General features: G+C 36.6%; 1 protein-coding gene across 4 annotated transcripts in view; it reads right to left on the minus strand.

Moving 5' to 3' along the window:
- dlgap1a (discs, large (Drosophila) homolog-associated protein 1a) overlaps positions 1–19,460 on the minus strand; it is a 48,301-nt gene that overhangs the window by 4,610 nt on the left and 24,231 nt on the right. For all 4 annotated transcript variants that reach the window (XR_001609149.1, XM_016271107.1, XM_016271099.1 and 1 more), the window contains exons 5-6: positions 1,479–1,888; positions 1,111–1,190 (exon numbers count right to left, since the gene is read on the minus strand). Coding sequence is in view for 3 of the 4 variants with exons in the window: in XM_016271107.1 (XP_016126593.1) it covers positions 1,111–1,190; positions 1,479–1,888 (490 nt within the window). In the remaining variant the exon portion in view is untranslated. The remainder of the gene's footprint in view (positions 1–1,110; positions 1,191–1,478; positions 1,889–19,460) is intronic.

Genomic DNA, 19,460 nt, shown 5'->3' on the forward strand with positions numbered 1-19,460 from the left:
CCCCACCCCCACATGTAGTGGTACTTCAAATTTAGGCAAAAATTAGGCCGCATAATCTGTTGTCTACAATTTGCGACATCAGGAGCATGTCTATGGTGCCTAAAAATACTGTCTAGCTAGGCAGTTTTGAGAAGAGCCATAGTGTGTCAGCTTTAGCGCTCTGGGATAATCCTGTCCCTGCTCAATAAGTTTAATAAAGTGAAAGCGTCTCCATAATACAGAGTTTCTTAATCCTTGATTTGAATGCACTCTCTCACCATATGCAGCGTGCAATATAACAGCTGAAGAGGATAAACAATACTTTTCAGAAAGCAACAATATGAACTTTGAACCACTGCATTCATCTGTAGCTTGAAGCAGTTTGATAAAACACACAGATCAGACACATTTTAGACCAAGATAATTAATTGAGAGGAAATTGAGCAGTAACGGATACAAAGAGCAGATGATGACGGCACTTGTTATTGATAATTTTAGATTTTTTGGAAACTGTTGATGTAACAGTCAACATAATGACCCATAACTGCAATGTTGTAGCCAAGTATAAAAGAATGGAGTCACCAAATGTGAAATATTTTATTTTCGTTTGTTAAGAAAAAATCAATATTGACCACTTATATGAATATTGTGGGAATCCTCAATGTCTATGATTGTTTCAGCCCTGAATCACTGGATGCTAATTTAACAAACAGCACAGATTTACTGTGTTAGATACACTTTTCAAGAGAGAAATTACTTTAGCACATTTATTTATGAAGGATGCATAAACAAACGCTGTTCAACGTTCTAATCATCAAAAAACCTAAAAAAGATCTCCACAAAATTATTAAGCAGCACAACTGTTTTAACATTGATAATAATAAGAAATGTTTCTTGAGCACCAAATCAGCATATTAGAAAGATTTCTGAAGGATCACGTGACACTGAAAACTGGAGTAATGGCTAAAGAAAATTCAGATTTGCCAACACAGGAATACATTACATTTTATACATACTTAAATAAAAAGCTATTTATAAATATTAAATATATTTTATAGTATTACTAAAGTGAAAGTGACTCCAGTTCTTAAACCAGTTGTTTTATGGGCACACAAGCACACACAGACTCACCCGTGCTCTTCTTCAACCTGAATCCCCACTGACTGAAACTTGGACTGGTCCTCCAGTTCCTGGTCCTCAGGCCCATCCACCTTTAAACACATCACACAGTAAACCAGCCACCTCCACAGTCATTTGAAGAATCATCTACCTCAGGGGAAAAGCAAACAAATCTCCAACTCACCCTGTGTGGGTTTGTCTACAGAAATAACAGCTCGGGAAACACTGAACTTGTATGAATATATATTTTGTGTACAGACACCTGATAAACACATTATAGTGGATATTACAACGAAATCTTGTTCTAATAGCCAGCAGGAACATCTCAGCAGCGTTGAGGAGATGAATAAACAATGAGAACAACTCTGAATCTCACTCACCTGGATGCCGATAGAAAGGCACCTGCTCTTCCTGAGCACATCCCTGCGGACATCTTCCAGGGCCGGTATGGGTATGGGGACGGGCACAGGCATGGGCATGGGGAGCGGAGAGGGAGGGGTAGTGCTGATAGTGACGGTGCTGTTGCAGACGTGTTGACTGACAGGGCCGTGGATCTGAGCGTTGGCCGCCTCGATGGCTGCCGTCAGCGCTTTCATGCTGTCAATGCTCTCGGTGGAATTGCTCAGGCCAGAGTGGAGGACGGGCTCGCCCCGCGTCCCGGGACCGTCCATGTAAGCGTCCTGCGCAGACTCAGTGCTGCTCTGGGCCGTGATGGAGATGAAGGGCTTGGTGGAGGTGCGAGGAGGTACCGGCGGAGGAGTCTTCTTGTAGGTGGTGATACATGATGATACTGTAGCGAGAAAAGTACACTTATTAATTTCTCAGATGCTTTTATCCATTCGAACTTACAAATATAGATGCATGAAAAAAGTATGTACACAGTAAAGAGTAAAAGATTAGAATGGAAACAGGTATAAGGACAAAAAACTTTTATATTAAGTGTCAGGATACATTTACTAATTCACCATGGCTGTCTCCAAAAAAACAAAAATCACAATTGACCACTAATTTGAATATTGTGGGCATCCTCAATGTCTATGATGGTTTCAGCCCTGAATCACTGGATGCTAACAGCACAGATTAACAGTGTTAGATACACTACTTTTTTTTTTGAGAGAGAGAGAGAGAAAGAAATGATCAATCATTATCCATGAATTTTTATGCATATTAAACAAAATTAGAGAAAGGACATTTATAATGTTGCAAAAGATTTCTATTTTTTCTATTCTATTCTAAAACAAACAAACAAACAAAAAAAATCCCTACACTTTAAAAGTTTGGGGTTGGTATGATTTAAAAAAAAAAAAAAAAAAAAAGTCTCTTATGCCCACCAAGGATGCATTTATTTGATCAAAAATACATTAAAAACTGTAATATTGTGAAATATCCCAATTTAAAATAACTGTTACCCTAACTATTTAAAATACATTAAAACTTAATATAAACTTGATGGCAAAGGTGAATTGTCAGCAGCTATTACTCCAGTCTTCAGTGTCACATGATCTTTCAGAAATCATTCCAACATGCTTATTTGAAACATTTCTTATTATTGTTTTTTTTATTTTTATATAAATGATATAAAAAGGCATTGTATATATATATATATATATGTGACCCTGGACCACAAAACCAGTCTTAAGCTGCACAGGGATATTTGTAGAAATAGCCAAAAATATTCAAAAAAAATAATCAAAATTATAGATTTTTCTTTTATGCTAAAAATCATTAGGATATTAAGTAAAGATCTTGTTCCATCAAGATATGTTGTAAATTTCCTACTGTAAATATATTAAAACTTAATTTTTGATTAGTAATATGCATTGCTAAGAACTTCATTTGGACAACTTTAAAGGCGATTTTCTCAATATTTAGATTTTTTTGCATCCTCAAATTCCAGATTTTCAAATAGTTGTATCTCGGCCAAATATTATCCTATCCTAACAAAGCATGCATCAATGGAAAGCTTATTTATTCAGGCAAGCTTATGTCTGTGGCAAGGCTATGCCCACCAAGGATGCATTTATTTGATCAAAAATACATTAAAAACTGTAATATTGTGAAATATCCCAATTTAAAATAACTGTTACCCTAACTATTTAAAATACATTAAAACTTAATATAAACTTGATGGCAAAGGTGAATTGTCAGCAGCTATTACTCCAGTCTTCAGTGTCACATGATCTTTCAGAAATCATTCCAACATGCTTATTTGAAACATTTCTTATTATTGTTTTTTTTATTTTTATATAAATGATATAAAAAGGCATTGTATATATATATATATATGTGACCCTGGACCACAAAACCAGTCTGGGGTCGCTGGGGTATATTTGAAGCAATAGCCAAAATGACATTGTATGGGTCAAAATTATAGATTTTTCTTTTATGCCAAAAATCATTAGGATATTAAGTAAAGATCTTGTTCCATCAAGATATGTTGTAAATTTCCTACTGTCAATATATTAAAACTTAATTTTTGATTAGTAATATGCATTGCTAAGAACTTCATTTGGACAACTTTAAAGGCGATTTTCTCAATATTTAGATTTTTTTGCATCCTCAAATTCCAGATTTTCAAATAGTTGTATCTCGGCCAAATATTATCCTATCCTAACAAAGCATGCATCAATGGAAAGCTTATTTATTCAGGCAAGCTTATGTCTGTGGCAAGGCGCCCGTATTTCTAAAAATGTACCCTTATGACTGGTTTTGTGGTCCAGGGTCACATATATGTATATATATGTGTACCAGTCATAAGGGTCAATTTTTAGAAAAGGGGTGTAACTGTACACAAATATGACGGTTCGGTACGTACCTCAGTTTTAATGTCACAGTTTGGTATGTTTTCAGTACAGCAGGGGGAAAACACTAAACTTCTTTTTTTTTTTTTTAATCAACAGTGGTTTACTGAACAAGCTGCTCCTTCTTTAAATACATTGTTATAATTAAAATGTTCTTATTGATAAAATCTACCTTAGCTTATGCTTTAAACTATAGGGAGCCCTTTTACATTATAAGGTTACACAATTAACAACTTAACCCAAACTGAAATTTAATTACTATTTATTTTTAAATATAATAACCAACACTCAACTTAAAAAAAAATGTATGCAAACATGTAAATTGCACATTATGCAGTTTTTAAATGAACTTTAAATTTAAATTATAAAATTTACATTTGTTAAAATATATTCAATTATACAGAGGCTGTCATAACATGTTTCATAACAGATCAATTTAAACATACATTAAATAATTAAGACTAACAGATAAAGTAAAATATAATGAGTATTTAGTGCAATATTTTGTGAAATGCTCTTCTCTAGACTTCATTTCTCTGGTGAACTAACGAGCTGTGGACACTGATGACTTGCTGAGGTAAATTAAATGCTGCGTGACATTTTGTTTACAAGCTGTTTTGTTGACATCTTTCCGCGGTTGAAACATTGATTGAGCAATTACAAGAAATGATCGAGTTCACTCGCGCTCCGCTCTGCCGTTAGAAAGGACCCCATTTACACTGCACAAGTCTGCGGCGCGTTACGGCTCAGACACGGGAACCGGTGTTGTGCCGAATTCTGCACCCCTGTCAGATTATGCACCCCTTCATTGTAGTCGCTACCTGATTGCCTAATCCCAACCCCTCCCCCACACCTAACCCTAAACCTACCAATACTAGGGGGTGCATAATCTGGCAGGGTGCAAATTTCGGCACTACACCGGAGCTGATCGCGGCCGCTCTAGTCAATGTTTGTGCCAGCACGTTTCTGAACTGTACCAGAAGCGGCTCTCCGAGGCGTTTATACTGCGATCTGTCATGCCACATCCAAGACTGTCAAAAACGGCATTTATTGTTTGAATTTCCAGAAAAAAAATTCTGTATTTGTTCGGTACAAAATTTTTCGTTACAAATACGTGTACCATTACACCCCTAATATATTTAAACAGTTTGCAATTTACGTTTAAAAAAAAATCTATTTAATGTATTCTTGCTGAAAAAAAGACTGGATTTCTTTATCAATCAATCAGTCAATCAATCAATCAATCAATCAATCAATCAATCAATCAATCAAGCAATCAATCAATCAATCAATCAATCAATCAATCAATCAATCAATCAAGCAATCAATCAAGCAAGCAATCAATCTATTTTGAATGATAGTGTAAGTGTGTGCATAAGTAATTCAAATCCTTTGTTTAAAAGCTCAACCCCAACTACTATATGAAGCAGTTACAGCAAGATACTAGCAAACCAGAGAATTGTGATGGCTGACATGATTACAGCAAATCCTCTAAACTTAAAATCAGACTTGCGGACCTCTGTGTGAAAATCATTGTGAATGCCTATCTTGCAGTAACTTGTCATTACTTAAGCGAAAAGTCAACGCCGCCCACCGTTATGCTGGCGGTTTTTAAGTTTTCTTCAACACACACAGCTAAGCAGGAATGTTTTGCTGGAGTCATGGGGAATAAGAGATAAGACTCAGAACAGACCACGCTTCCAACACGACTCTAATCTTTTGCCTTTGCCACCACCTTGAATCTGGCGGTAAAAAAGCCCTTTCATAAACCATGGATTTGCATGAGATTTGTCTCGCAAACTTTTTTCAGGTCAAGCCCAAATGCCACACAGATACGGTCTGTGATCCAGCAACAGATGGGCCCCAAGATAGAACAGCAAATTCTGCATGTTTCCAATGTGAAGCATTGTGAGCTGCTGCTTTACCATCTCTTTACCAGACTACTGCCATCTAAACCTGCAACATCCTAAATTAAAGTCTCACTAATATTGAAATAAATACAAATGCAGCAATGACTTCAAAGCAAGATGGCACAAAATAACTATAATTATAAAATAAATGAAATTCAATATAATTTACCCCCCCCAAAACTTCAAGTTATAATACATTTCCTACTTTATTCTGATTGTTTATTTGTAACATCTAAAATGACATTTCAAAAATCAAACATCACAGAAAGTAAAAAATAATTAATGGTGATAATAATGATAGTGGTAATACTAATGAATGATTACTTAATTATATATAAAATACAATTTAAAAGTAATTAAACACTTATATACATATTCACTTGTGACATATTGATGATAAATATCCACAATATTATTTGCCCAGAAGGGGCCACCATGCTATAATATATATAGCATATATCTATCTGACAGAGAGCATGATTAAATATTCACTTTTTAACATACTTATGGAAGCATCCCATTATATCAGTGGGCCATCTGTTGACATTGAAAGTGTTATCTTGAAGTGCTACTGCTTGACACAGTGCTGGTGGAGCACTGACTCATTTCCTCCAGCACTTCACTTCAAAGAGCGAAACAACTCCTCACAACCCAGACTAAACATGAAATCACTAATCGATGGCTGCATGAAGCGGCAGATAGAGGTGTGTGTTGTGAGATAAACAGTGAGAGAGAGTCTGTGTGAGCAAAGCATATATTTTCCTTATTATTTAAATTCTTAAACATCCACAAGGGGGCAATCCAGAGCGAGACAGAGACCAGCTGTTAATGTCCTCTCTGATTCCACTTCCTCATTTTCACACTCTTCGGTTTCTCTCTCCCTACATATTCAGTGACTTCTTTCCGTGGAGAGTGACTTTTTACTGTTTTTATGTTCCAAAATGATCATTCATTATGAATGAATTAGAAAATTCTAATTACACTTACAGTACATTATTATATTAAATACAAAATAATTAATACATTTAATAATCATCTCTGACTAAATAAAAACAACACACTAAAACAATACACTGTAAAAAATTATTACAATAATCTTAGCATGCTCATTCATTCATGTTTTGTCTATGGAGTCTCTGAGACCCAAACATAAAGTAACACTTTTCATAGAGAATGAATCATGTTATTGTTTATAATGAATTCTCATGAGAGAGACTAATAAAGTATTAACGTGATGACTCTTAATCTCAATGCTAAGTATTTTTCAAGCTATTAAAATGCCCTTGGGATGTTTGAGACGTGACACACGTTAAAACAGTCAATATACTGTATAAAAGCATCATATTCTTTTGTATAAGCTATTCATGCTTATATGATATCATTCACACTGAATAACAGACACTCATTTACAGGCATTCAAACGTTTCTATGGAAGCCCACTTCTGCCACATAAGCATAGAAAAATATGGTTTGGTAAATCATAATTATAACATACAAAGTCATTATTATGAGATAAAATGTGAAATTATGAGATACAAAGATATAATTATGATAAATATAATTTGCAATTGACAAAAATTTGGACTTTTCATCATCATGAATATTTATCTCATAGTTATGACAACTTTTTTGTCATAATTATATCATCATCTTTCTTATCTCATAATTATGATTTAGTATTGAACAAATAATGGCTTCTCAGCTCATAATTACGATTTATGTCATAAATTTGACTTTTTTGTGTCAACACAATTATGCCTTTGTATCTCAATTTCCACTTTCTGTCATAAATGCCTTCTATCTCATAATTATGACATTAGATCTCATAAAGATGACTATGTTATAATTATTATTTACCAAAGCTTGAGATTTGGCAGAAAAGTTCCCCTTTTGAATTACCTTTTAAATCTCCGTAGATAAAACCGTGTTGTTCACAGGAACAGTCTATCACATTTTCTTTGGCAAGGCGCCCGTTCTTGTTTGCTTCTTTGACAACCAGTTACACGAAGAAAGCCACGGTATGTGTTTGAATAGCTGAATTCATCTCCCCTGAGCTACAGTGTGTCAAAGAGCGCATGTACACACAATTGCTTCTCCAGACTTAGGCCCAATCCCAATTCTATTTTATACCCCTTCCCCTACCCCTCCGCCTACCCCTTGTCCCTTGAAACAGAGTGTCAAGGGGTAGTGTATACACGTCATCATACGTCGTCTAGCTCTTACAATACACACACCTATATACTGGTGTGCATAAGAGCCATTAATTAGCTACCGTTCTATATTACTGCGCTGCTTACTGACACACACACACACACACACACACACACACACACACACACACATCAGAGAGCGCACAGCCCACACATCCAGGAGCAAAGAAACTTGTCAACGCTGCCCCACGACTTTTATTAATAACAGTTTAAATACTGAATCGCTACATTATATTTTAAAACTCACTCATTGTAAAGAGAGATGCAGAGACACGCATACATGCAACTTTCATCTCTCTCTCTCTCTCTCTCTCTCTCTCTCGATTTAGCATTATTTGAGAAAAGGGTTTAGTGATTTCTAATTATTGGGGGGAATAGCCCCCCTCAATGTCTATGGTGGTAATCGCCCTGTTCAGACATGAAAATATGTTGTGGCACTATCGTGCAGTCTTGTAATGATATGACGTTAGCAACTTTAGCGATTTTTTGCAAACATTTCTTTGAATAACATGACCGTAAATATGAACTCACGATTGAATGTAACATAAAACAAATGATTATTTTTCATTAAAATCTTTATTAATGCCAAAAATGCTCACATTTATGGTTCTTTTTGTTCGCTCGGGCAGCCATGTTGCCGCTCTAGCCGGTTTATACTGAGATAATTCATACCCCTTCGTTTGAAGTGTGGTTCCGAAAAATCTTCGTTTGAAGGGCTATCTGGCCCTTCCCCTTACCCCTCCAACCAAAAGAGAATCGAGACGCCCCTTCACGTGAACGCGCCAAACAGAGGGGTAGGGGAAAGGGGAAGGGCTAAGGGGTAGAAATGGGATTGGGCCTTAATCTCCGTCTCTCACACCCTCATTTATTCACATACATATGCTCTGCATCCACGCAGAGGTTCACACATGACTGCAGCCAAAACAAACGCTTTGTTTCATCCCAAGATGTCTAGCTGGTAAGTTGAGGACAAACTTGTGTTCTGGAGCTATAGTGTGCGCTGCTGAGATAACAGCCTGTAGATTAGATGCTGCTTCAGCTCTAGAGATTTCTGTTATACAGGCATCCTCTCCTCTAATTTCACCCCCTCCCTCTCTAATCAACTCGCTCTTGTCATGGTCCACCTGGGTTTGTAGTGATACAGGGGATCACTAAAGCTGCATTGTTGTAAACCGTGATTGTTTTTGTATAATTACCAGTGAGACTGCTGCTGATTGTGTCTTTATCTTTGGCGTTTGTTGTTGTTTTAGCAAAACAGATGTTCACAGGAGTGTTTGACAATTACTTTCAAAAGCGTCCTAATAGTTGATGCTACAATAAATGGGAAAGTGTTTTGTGACTGTAAGGATGGTCATTGGGTTTGTCACATGAGGTAATTAGAGGACAGAATGTAATTAGCATGAAACAGGGGTTGCTATCTGGCCCTTCCCCTTACCCCTCCAACCAAAAGAGAATCGAGACGCCCCTTCACGTGAACGCGCCAAACAGAGGGGTAGGGGAAAGGGGAAGGGCTAAGGGGTAGAAATGGGATTGGGCCTTAATCTCCGTCTCTCACACCCTCATTTATTCACATACATATGCTCTGCATCCACGCAGAGGTTCACACATGACTGCAGCCAAAACAAACGCTTTGTTTCATCCCAAGATGTCTAGCTGGTAAGTTGAGGACAAACTTGTGTTCTGGAGCTATAGTGTGCGCTGCTGAGATAACAGCCTGTAGATTAGATGCTGCTTCAGCTCTAGAGATTTCTGTTATACAGGCATCCTCTCCTCTAATTTCACCCCCTCCCTCTCTAATCAACTCGCTCTTGTCATGGTCCACCTGGGTTTGTAGTGATACAGGGGATCACTAAAGCTGCATTGTTGTAAACCGTGATTGTTTTTGTATAATTACCAGTGAGACTGCTGCTGATTGTGTCTTTATCTTTGGCGTTTGTTGTTGTTTTAGCAAAACAGATGTTCACAGGAGTGTTTGACAATTACTTTCAAAAGCGTCCTAATAGTTGATGCTACAATAAATGGGAAAGTGTTTTGTGACTGTAAGGATGGTCATTGGGTTTGTCACATGAGGTAATTAGAGGACAGAATGTAATTAGCATGAAACAGGGGTTCTGGAACTGGAGCTTAGCAGTCTGTAACACCCGGAGAAAGCAGAACACATCTCAAAGGAAGTTAAAAGACCAATTAGAAGTATGTAAATTGCTCACTGCTACCTTTGCTTGTGGGTACCCATTATTAGGGGTGCGCCGATCCGATATTCAGGATCGGTATTGCTCCGATACTGCCACTTTCTGCTGGATCGGGCTATCGGTCAGACGTGATTGATCCAAATCCGATATAGAGCGTTTACTATTCTGTGTTATTGTTACGCCCCATGAAAGGCACAAAAACATTATAAAGCACCATAAAGTTTCCGTGCACTATATTTCAAGTGTTCTGGGACCGTTCCATAGTTTAATGTGAGGTACGAATATTTAAGTCATTAAATTCAAGTTGACGTAAACTCTTCTCTCCGCTGTGGCTGTCAGTCATCCTCCATTCAGCATTCAAACTGCTCGTCGCGTTCAGTTACGACAGTCAAGACGACAAACTCTCTTCAGGATGATACAATGTTCCTATTATTATACTTGATCTGCATAAACATCAGCGGTTTTGCATAAAATGACTTTATCTTGCTTAAGAGTTTATAGCTAATTCTAAATCATGTTACTTTCTACCGGGTGTCTGTTAGCGTTAGCTACACTGGAGTACAGAGCACAATGAATTGTTCTTCACGTGCACAGTAACTGAAATTTAAAACTGTTAAAAGGGATGCGCATAAGCGCTTCGTGCCGCTGTGTATTGGAGCCTTTCATGTTAATACTTTTGCGCAATGAAAGATTGTTAATAGCCTTTCTTGTTCTGTCGTATCTATCATATGTTGCTGCCTCATTACTGTGCTATAAATGTAAAAGAAATGTACTTCATTTATTGAGATATTTATATATAATTATATTTACTTGTTTTTCAAGAATGTATATTACAATACATAGAGCAATGTGTAACATTTTACCAGATTCCACCTATTTACTTTTATTATTTCCTCCCACTAAATAATGTTTTTTCTCTAAATATTTAGATTTTATAAAATTATTGGGAACTCATCATTTTTGTAGAGTAACTTTTGCTGCTGAATTATCCACTAACCTAGTTTATAAGAGTATTTTTCTCATAGGTTATGATTATATATTTTTTAATTTGTTATTTTTCTTTATAATGAAGTTGTCTATATTTACTAGATTGTGTGTAATACACAAAAGAGTGATGATCAGGTCAACACACACTGAGGTATAGAAAAAAACTGTGATGGTATCGGATCGGTATCGGTATTGTCCAATACTCAGAACTTTTGGTATCTGATCGGGATCGGTTCTGAAAAAATGGTATCGTGCCAGCCCTACACATTATTTTGAGCCAATCACCTGAATCATAAAAATCATGTGACTCTGAAGTCCTTGTATTTTAAATTTAATAGCTCCTTTTCGGGTATAAATTATTGTCCAGATCACTGCAATGTAACACAGACAGCAGTATCAAAAGCTACTTCGTTATTTTTTCAACCCTGGTAGCGATGGACCAACCAGAGCCACATGTAATTAAAAAAAAGATTCTTAAAAATAAGATAAACCTTTATTAAATACAATTTTACAGAGATTACAGGGACACTTGCTATTGTATGTCAGATACCAATCTAACCTGAGCCATCAAGCACCTTCTGAGGAAGACACAGGAATCCTGCTCCCATGTTCTATACTTCCCTTACTAATCCCTCCATTTCTCATCTATACTAATGGAAAGTGTCAGCTAAATGACTAAAATGTAAAGGGAAGAGATGGGCTGAGTTAGCACTCCTGCTGATGCGCAGTGTAAACACACCCACACATACAGGCGCTACTCAAGTCAGTAATGTCTCCTCTGGCCTGTCAGCCTGGGCGCTTACACACTTCATTCCTTTCAAGGTTGTGTATTACAGACATCATATAGAGCCTGTTTGAAAAGCCTTCAAAATGTGAGATCCGATCAACTCGGGATTTAACTGTTCGAAAAGAAGAGGAACAGATGTTTCTAGATGATAAAACTCTTTATGTGCTGGTGTTGGAACACAGATATCTGATACTTAACCCTAGCAGCTTATTATTTTAATATATCTTAATAGTTATACTTACTTACTGCTGTTAGTTGGCATAAACAGACACCTGTACAAAAATGTGTAATGCTTTTAGCTTCCAGAAGGAGAATATGATGACTTAGTAGAAGTAAGAGATACATCTTGCTAACATTATGCTAGCAGATTTGAGCTTTTTTGAGATTACAATTATTGTTACTCACACACAGTTCTCTCGTATGTGCAGATTTGGTTGTGTAAACCAGTGCGTATCACTGTAGACTGTGCGAAAGATGATAAAATGTGCGTTTTTAAGCATTTAAACCTTGACCTCCTGTCACTGACAGCATTTGTATTGCCTCTGCCACGCTCTGACCCTGAGCTCAGAGGACAAGGTGAATGATACGGTCGGAGACAAATCAATTTGAGCCCGCCGACTCGTCTGTCTTAAAATGGCAGGACGCTCTCTGCACGTTCATTTTCTTAAACACCCTGACAGGGTTGTTTCAGATGACAAACCGACAGAATTAACCCACCTCCATTTCCTCAGCCAAATGGTCTTTCAGCCATACAGAAACATCATAACGAATTATACTCTACATCCATAATCGCAAGTATCCACATGCATATCGAGTGCCCTTAACATCCCCTAATGTCGGATCTTTTTCAAGGACAGAGTCGTATATGCTCGGCTAATCAGCATAATCCGGAGTGATTTTTAAGACCACAAAGAAGCCATCCGTTTTGGACAGGAATCTCTGGGTTTTATTCCGATATCTCAAGCTGCCAAAGTGTTTAATGCGGTCTAATTCTTCCCAGATGAGACCTGAGAGGAAAAAGAGAGAGCTCAAGAGAGCCCTGGCTGTCATTTTACCCCACGAGAGGCAATTAACACAAGCCGTCTGGCTAAAAAAAGTACACAGGCGGCCATATGGGAAGAAAGGTCAAGTGCCATCCAAACTGTGGGTCCCAGGGCGACAACCATCCACACACTATTCTGGTGGCTTTTTTGCTTTGTGTTTAGCATAGTAAAATGACATACAGAGAGTAATGGTGACAGTTTTTATGTAATGACTGTAGTGTCCAGCTGGACTCCACACAGAAGATATTAGGGTTATGAGGGTGACCTGCAGATTATCACTGTCTGGGGGTAAAAGGTTAAACATAATGCATAAATCTTTTCAGTGTGTTGACTTCTACTGCACAAACCCATTACACACTGCTGATAATCCTATGATAAACACTATGTGCAGACTAAACTAAAAGCTAAAAGCTGCAGAATATATGTGCAAAGGATAATGTATGTTATGCATGTCGGTCACATCAGTTGTCAAGTGTGAGTCACTGATGTCACAACGTACATAATTTCCATTAAAGCTATTGCATGGCCTTAGAAGAGAATATAGTGCATATAGTCTTACTTTTATGGTACTTTATTGTCCTTTTGGCATATAATACTGTCCTTGAACATGGCAAGAAACTTGTTTTATTTCCATAACATGATGTATTTTTGAGTGTTTCAGGACATTTGATGAGGAAAAAAAATGCAAGGAAGGGGTTTCTGGTTGAACAAATCAATTATCTAATAACAATTAGATAATTAAACAATTAGATAATTAAATCTAATAACAATTGATTTGTTATTAGATTTAACAAATCAATTATTCATTAGATTAACAAACAATCACAGACCCCTCACCCAACACCAGACTTGATGCCAATATGTGTCTGAACGATCTCCAGGCCAGGACACCTCAGCCAGATCAGATAAACTTTATGACCTAAAAGTATGTAGAGAGATTCTTCCTCCCTACTCAATTTTCTCTAAAACAGACACATACTGCTATAGAAAATGACTTATTTCATTAACTCATAGACAATTTTTTCTCTGACTTTCCTATCATGCATATCCCCAGGTCTTTGTGCATGATTACTACCTCCTTGTATATGATCTTGTGTATTGTATACTGTTTTATGCATGCTTATGATAGATCACTGGTTAACGCACCTATACCATGTTTGGTCTCTATGTATTCGTCTTCGGATGATCTAATTCAGAGTGTATATTATATGTTTATACCTATGCAACATATTAGTGTTCTAAGAATTTTTAGTAGTCTTTGCATCAACATCCAATCCAGTTACATATGTAAATGACCATGTTCGGGGACAAAGAGTCCCCTCCAGAAGTGCAAGTCACTATTGGCTCTTTGACCCCCAAGAGCTGTGACCTCCACAGAACTTAAAAGGCCTCACTTCAGTGACCCGTCTCGCTTTCAGTCTCTTTACTTGTCTCTCATCACCTTCCCGTCTGCTGGTTGCTAAGTCCCAGAGCTGATGCAGCCGCGCTAATTAATATATATATATATATATTAATATATCGGCCGACCACTAATTAATACTGTAGGAAAGATATTTTCTGTGGCCACAAAAATATCCCTTCTTAGAGTTGATATAAACTTACACTGAATGTTCGCTGGATGAACGGATTAGTTGATGACAATATTAATTCTGTTACAGTTACTACTGGCAGCTGATATAAATAATAGTAATTAATTATAATTAATTGTAATTATTTATATACATTTCCCTTTTGAGCTAATTTGCTAGACATTATATTATATTATACTTAAAATTGATTAATTAAATAAATTTAAATACAATTTTATATGGCCTATATTTAAATAAACATCCATATTTTTTTTTACCCACTAAGGATGTTAGATGTATAAATCTGAAGATAAACACATTTAATTCAGTTCAAATGTATATGTATAGGACTCTTCACAATAAATAGTTGAAAAAGCAGTTTTACACAGAATATCTGATTAAAGTTGCTTACTAGACCTAATGTTGAAAGCAAGGCAAATGCAAAACAAGAAAGCACATGATTGAGCATGTTTCACATTCAAATAAAGCTTGATCAGACCCACTGTCCACTCCAGTGTCTGGAAATGACCTTCACTGTGAATGTGTGCATGAATATGCAAAGGTATTTGTACTCCAAATCCACACTCAATCACTTTGTCAGCAATAAAATAAAAGATCTCCTAAATAATGACAAAAGAACGAAGGAAAAGAATGGAGAATAATTTCCTCAGCCAAGGCAGATAGCAAGAAGCTGACAAAGCCATCCAAGCAGCGACTCTCAAATCTGAAAATGTGGAATAATGTGGCAGAGCGTCGTCACAGTTTCCACTGATAAATGCTCGCTTCCCACTGCTGTACTTGTGAAAGTGTTTAGTGTGTGTGTGTGTGTGTGTATGAGTCAGGCATCAACTAAGAGTGACTGTGACGGGCCTTCTTCTCCAGCAGCAGTATTATCCCATCCATATCTCAGCCTCGAGCTCAGCCTGCACCAGTATTACATGCACGTCATGTACAATCACACTTCACCCCTCACACACGTCCCCACACACACTTTGCCGGATTCCATGCTCAACTCAACCAGAGAAAAGGGAGTTTAGGAATAACAGGCAAGCATATCATCAGCTATGCTTTTTCCTATTTGCGCAGAAACCCATTGCCACCTGAACCTGAACCGAAACACCCCATGTACCTGAATTGTGGAGTGTTCACTGTGCCATTTTTCACAAGGAAATTCTATTATATTAAAATACAGAATGCAGAAGAGTTCACTTCTTTATTGTCTTAGCTATGTAATTTAACATGAACCATTTATGGGTTTATCCTTATTTCATTGTATACAAAAACATGAAGGTAAAATACAGGCTAAAATAATATAATCATGTAAACTGTACCAGAACACTAGCTATACTGTGTTATATACTCTCTCAGCGACTTTTCCTTCTCAGACAGCTTAGTGGTCTTGGTGTTAGTATAAGCACATCTTGGAATTTGTGTATAAATCTATTATCGAAAGTGTTTTAATCTTTCATCTTTCTACCTGGTATATGAGCATCTAAATTGCAGACTCACTCAACAACAAACTTTCCAGAATTGTATCCATGGCAAATAAAATAATTGGCAGGCCTCAGAACCAATTGATACACCTTTACGTAGAAAGGACAAAGGCGGCGGCGAGAGTTATTCTTGTAGATAGTTCTCATCCTCTTTTCAGCCAGTTTGAGCCTTTGAAGTCAGGTAGACGTTATAGAGTTCCTCTAGTGAATAAAAATGTGTTTAAGAGGTCCTTTATCCCAAATACAATTCTCATTAATCATAAAATCATTAATTCATCAAGTGTTTAATCAAACAGTACGTAAGGCATGTACTGTATCTTTTTATTCTCTTTTATGTAATATGTGTAAGGTGACTAATGATTGTGATTTTATTTTACTATGTATGTTGTAACTAATTTTGTGCTGGTGAGTCAAAGACAATTTTCCACTCAGGTGGACAATAAAGTTTTACAATACAATACAATAAAATGCCATCCTGTATTGCTGAGAACAGAGGCCTTTTAATATTATTTACTTAGATCATTTGATAACTTGTTTTGTTAAGATAAAAGTTTATGTCAACATAAAAAAAAATCATAACCAAGGGCCTGTTTACACCTGATATTATGATGTTTTTTTGCTAAATAAACAGGAACTAAAATGTTTTGAGTTTGTCCACTTTTCACTACTTCCAACAGGGCTGCTGGTCTAATGTGCTCAAACAGCCACAAAAGATGAATACTTGCTACACACTGATATAAAAGATGATCACTATATGGAACCTGTTTTGAGAAAACACACCAAAATAATAGATTCAAACTTCATGTTGTACCAAAGCACATGGATCACATGGATTACAATCAAAAATGGCCTGAGTTTTTGCATTCAAGTAATTAATAAATGAATAAATGAATAAATAAATAATATTAATTAAATAATAACAGTGGAATACTGTCACAATTGTGAGACTTAAAGTCACATTTTGAGACATAAACTGTACAATATACAGTCACAAATAGGACAAATAATGTCCAAATTATATAAAAAAGTTGTAATTGTGAAGTCAAAGATGAATAATTTTTAAACAAATTAATGTATTAATGAATACATATTTGGTGCTGCTATGAACAGAACTGCTTAGTATTCAGTCCTTACCTTGTGAAATAACCAACGCAAAGTTTTCCCACAGCTTCACTTTCAATACTGAAAATCAATGGGCATGCGGATGAACTACAGACAAAACATTGCCCATACATTTAGCTCTAATTTAAGATATATTTTTATCTTTTTTTACACACATTTTCAGTCTAATATTTTTTTCTCTGTCTGCATGAGAGCTGCGAGGCCACACACTTGCGTAGTTCAAAGGGAACATTGATCATCAGTCCCAGAGATGGCAGCTGTGGTATTTTCCTGCCATACACAAACTGAGGACAGCTCTAAAATAGCTTCCATCCTTTGACTATGAGTCTAAATGATAGCTGCTGCCGGGCCAGGAATACAGTTTAGAGACAGTGGGAGGATTTTGCAGTTGCAGCCTGAGGGACGTCACAGCTAAAGTGTCATCGGAGCGCACTGTTCAGTCAGCCTTACAAAAAGGTAATGTTATGCAAACAAACGCTCCACACTGCAACAGCCCACCTGTCAACATCTAACCCCTGGCTGCTTCTCTAAACTTCCTGCCTTTTACTTCACCACCTCTCTTGCTCAATCTCTGCCTGTTGGGGGTCAGAAACCTCCGCTCATGTTGTACAGCTCAGGCTCGTTTTAATATTTAAGAAGCAAACACCACTGTGTAAACACACACATGCTCCGGGTTTTAATGTTTTAACCTTATTGATATAAAGCAACAAGTTCAGCTAACTGAATCTGTGTCCTGACTAGGGTGGCCATCCGTCCGGTTTTAGGTTGCACAGTCCAGGTTTGAACTAACATGTCCATCTGCTGGTGCAGACTTGAGACGGATACTCATTTGACCTCCTTTTAAGATCAATATTTTATACTTGATAAAATAATAGCAAACTAGTATTCTCCTCTTACTATTTTCAGCATATCTTGGCAAAAATTGCAAGAGTTGTATATTAGTGCATAGTTCCAAAATTAGCGAGTCACTTGCTTCATTCTGTTTCGAACAAACTGTTTGAATGAATCAATGACTCACTCATTATTAAATAAACAATGACTTGTTGCCACCAATTGGCAGTTTCAGTTTCATAAGTATCTTTTCATAGTTCTATACTCAGTATATTTGATATTTAACACAATCTCCTAACATTATTTATGCATTATAACTGCAGTTTAAATGCATTTATGGCATCTCTGATTAGCTTTAAACATCTGTGTAAATACATCTAAATGCCACTTTAGATGCAGCATGTGTGCCACTTCTGTAGTGCAAAGATGGATTGTGTTGATATTGATTTCATTTGATTAGTAACAGCTCTATAGTATCTTATTATTCTAATTGCATTTATTGAACAAACGTATGAATTTATATGAAAGATGATGCATTTAATTAAAATGTGTCTTAAATGTAAAAAAAACTGTCACTTGAAATCAATTTAAGGGGGAAAATATTATCCATTATTGGAAAGGTTTATTTTATGTCACTGGTTTAGTTTTTATCCTGGCTTCATGAATCCTTCATCATCATATACTCACCCTCATGTTGTTCCAAACCTGTATGAGCTTCTTTGTTATTTTAAACATAAAAGAAGATATTTTAAAGAATGCTGGTAATCAAACAGTTGTTGGTCTCCATTGACTTCCATAGTATTTCTTTCCCTACTATAGAAGTCAATGGGAACCAACAACTGTTTGGTTCTTCAAAATTCTTCAAAATATCTTCTTTTGTGTTTAACATAAGAAAGAAATGTATACAGGTTTGGAACGACATGAGGCTGACAAAATTGTAATTTCTGGGTTAACTATTTCTTTAAAGGCTGCAAATTCAGGCACAAGAGTGCAATGCCTTTTTATTAAAATAATACTGGGGAATGGGTGACATTAATGGAAGAAATTGTCCATCACATTCATTCATGACTCATTTAACATGTGAGCCTGCTCCCAGAACAAGACTCATTATGTTTTCTGACTCACGGTCTGCCCCCTGTGGTGAGGATGAGATGTTGCAGACTAATGGTTTGCTAATTAGTTGTACTAAAAGACAAATACACAGCAAAGCCAAGCCATTAACAATTTATTAAAAGCTGCATGTTATTATGATAAAATAAACATGAAGAACAGCTTCAGTGGAACATTTTGAACATAAACAATAAAGTGTAAAATCCTAAACTTAGCTACACTCCACTTCAAAGACTTTGCTCACAACCCCAAAGGCAGTGTTGCAGCGTGTGATAAGGGCCTGCTGCGTACCAGGCAGATGGTGCCGCTCT

The sequence above is a fragment of the Sinocyclocheilus grahami genome, unplaced genomic scaffold, assembly GCF_001515645.1.
Source record: "Sinocyclocheilus grahami isolate Dianchi unplaced genomic scaffold, SAMN03320097.WGS_v1.1 scaffold5.1, whole genome shotgun sequence".
Taxonomy (NCBI): Eukaryota; Metazoa; Chordata; class Actinopteri; order Cypriniformes; family Cyprinidae; genus Sinocyclocheilus; species Sinocyclocheilus grahami.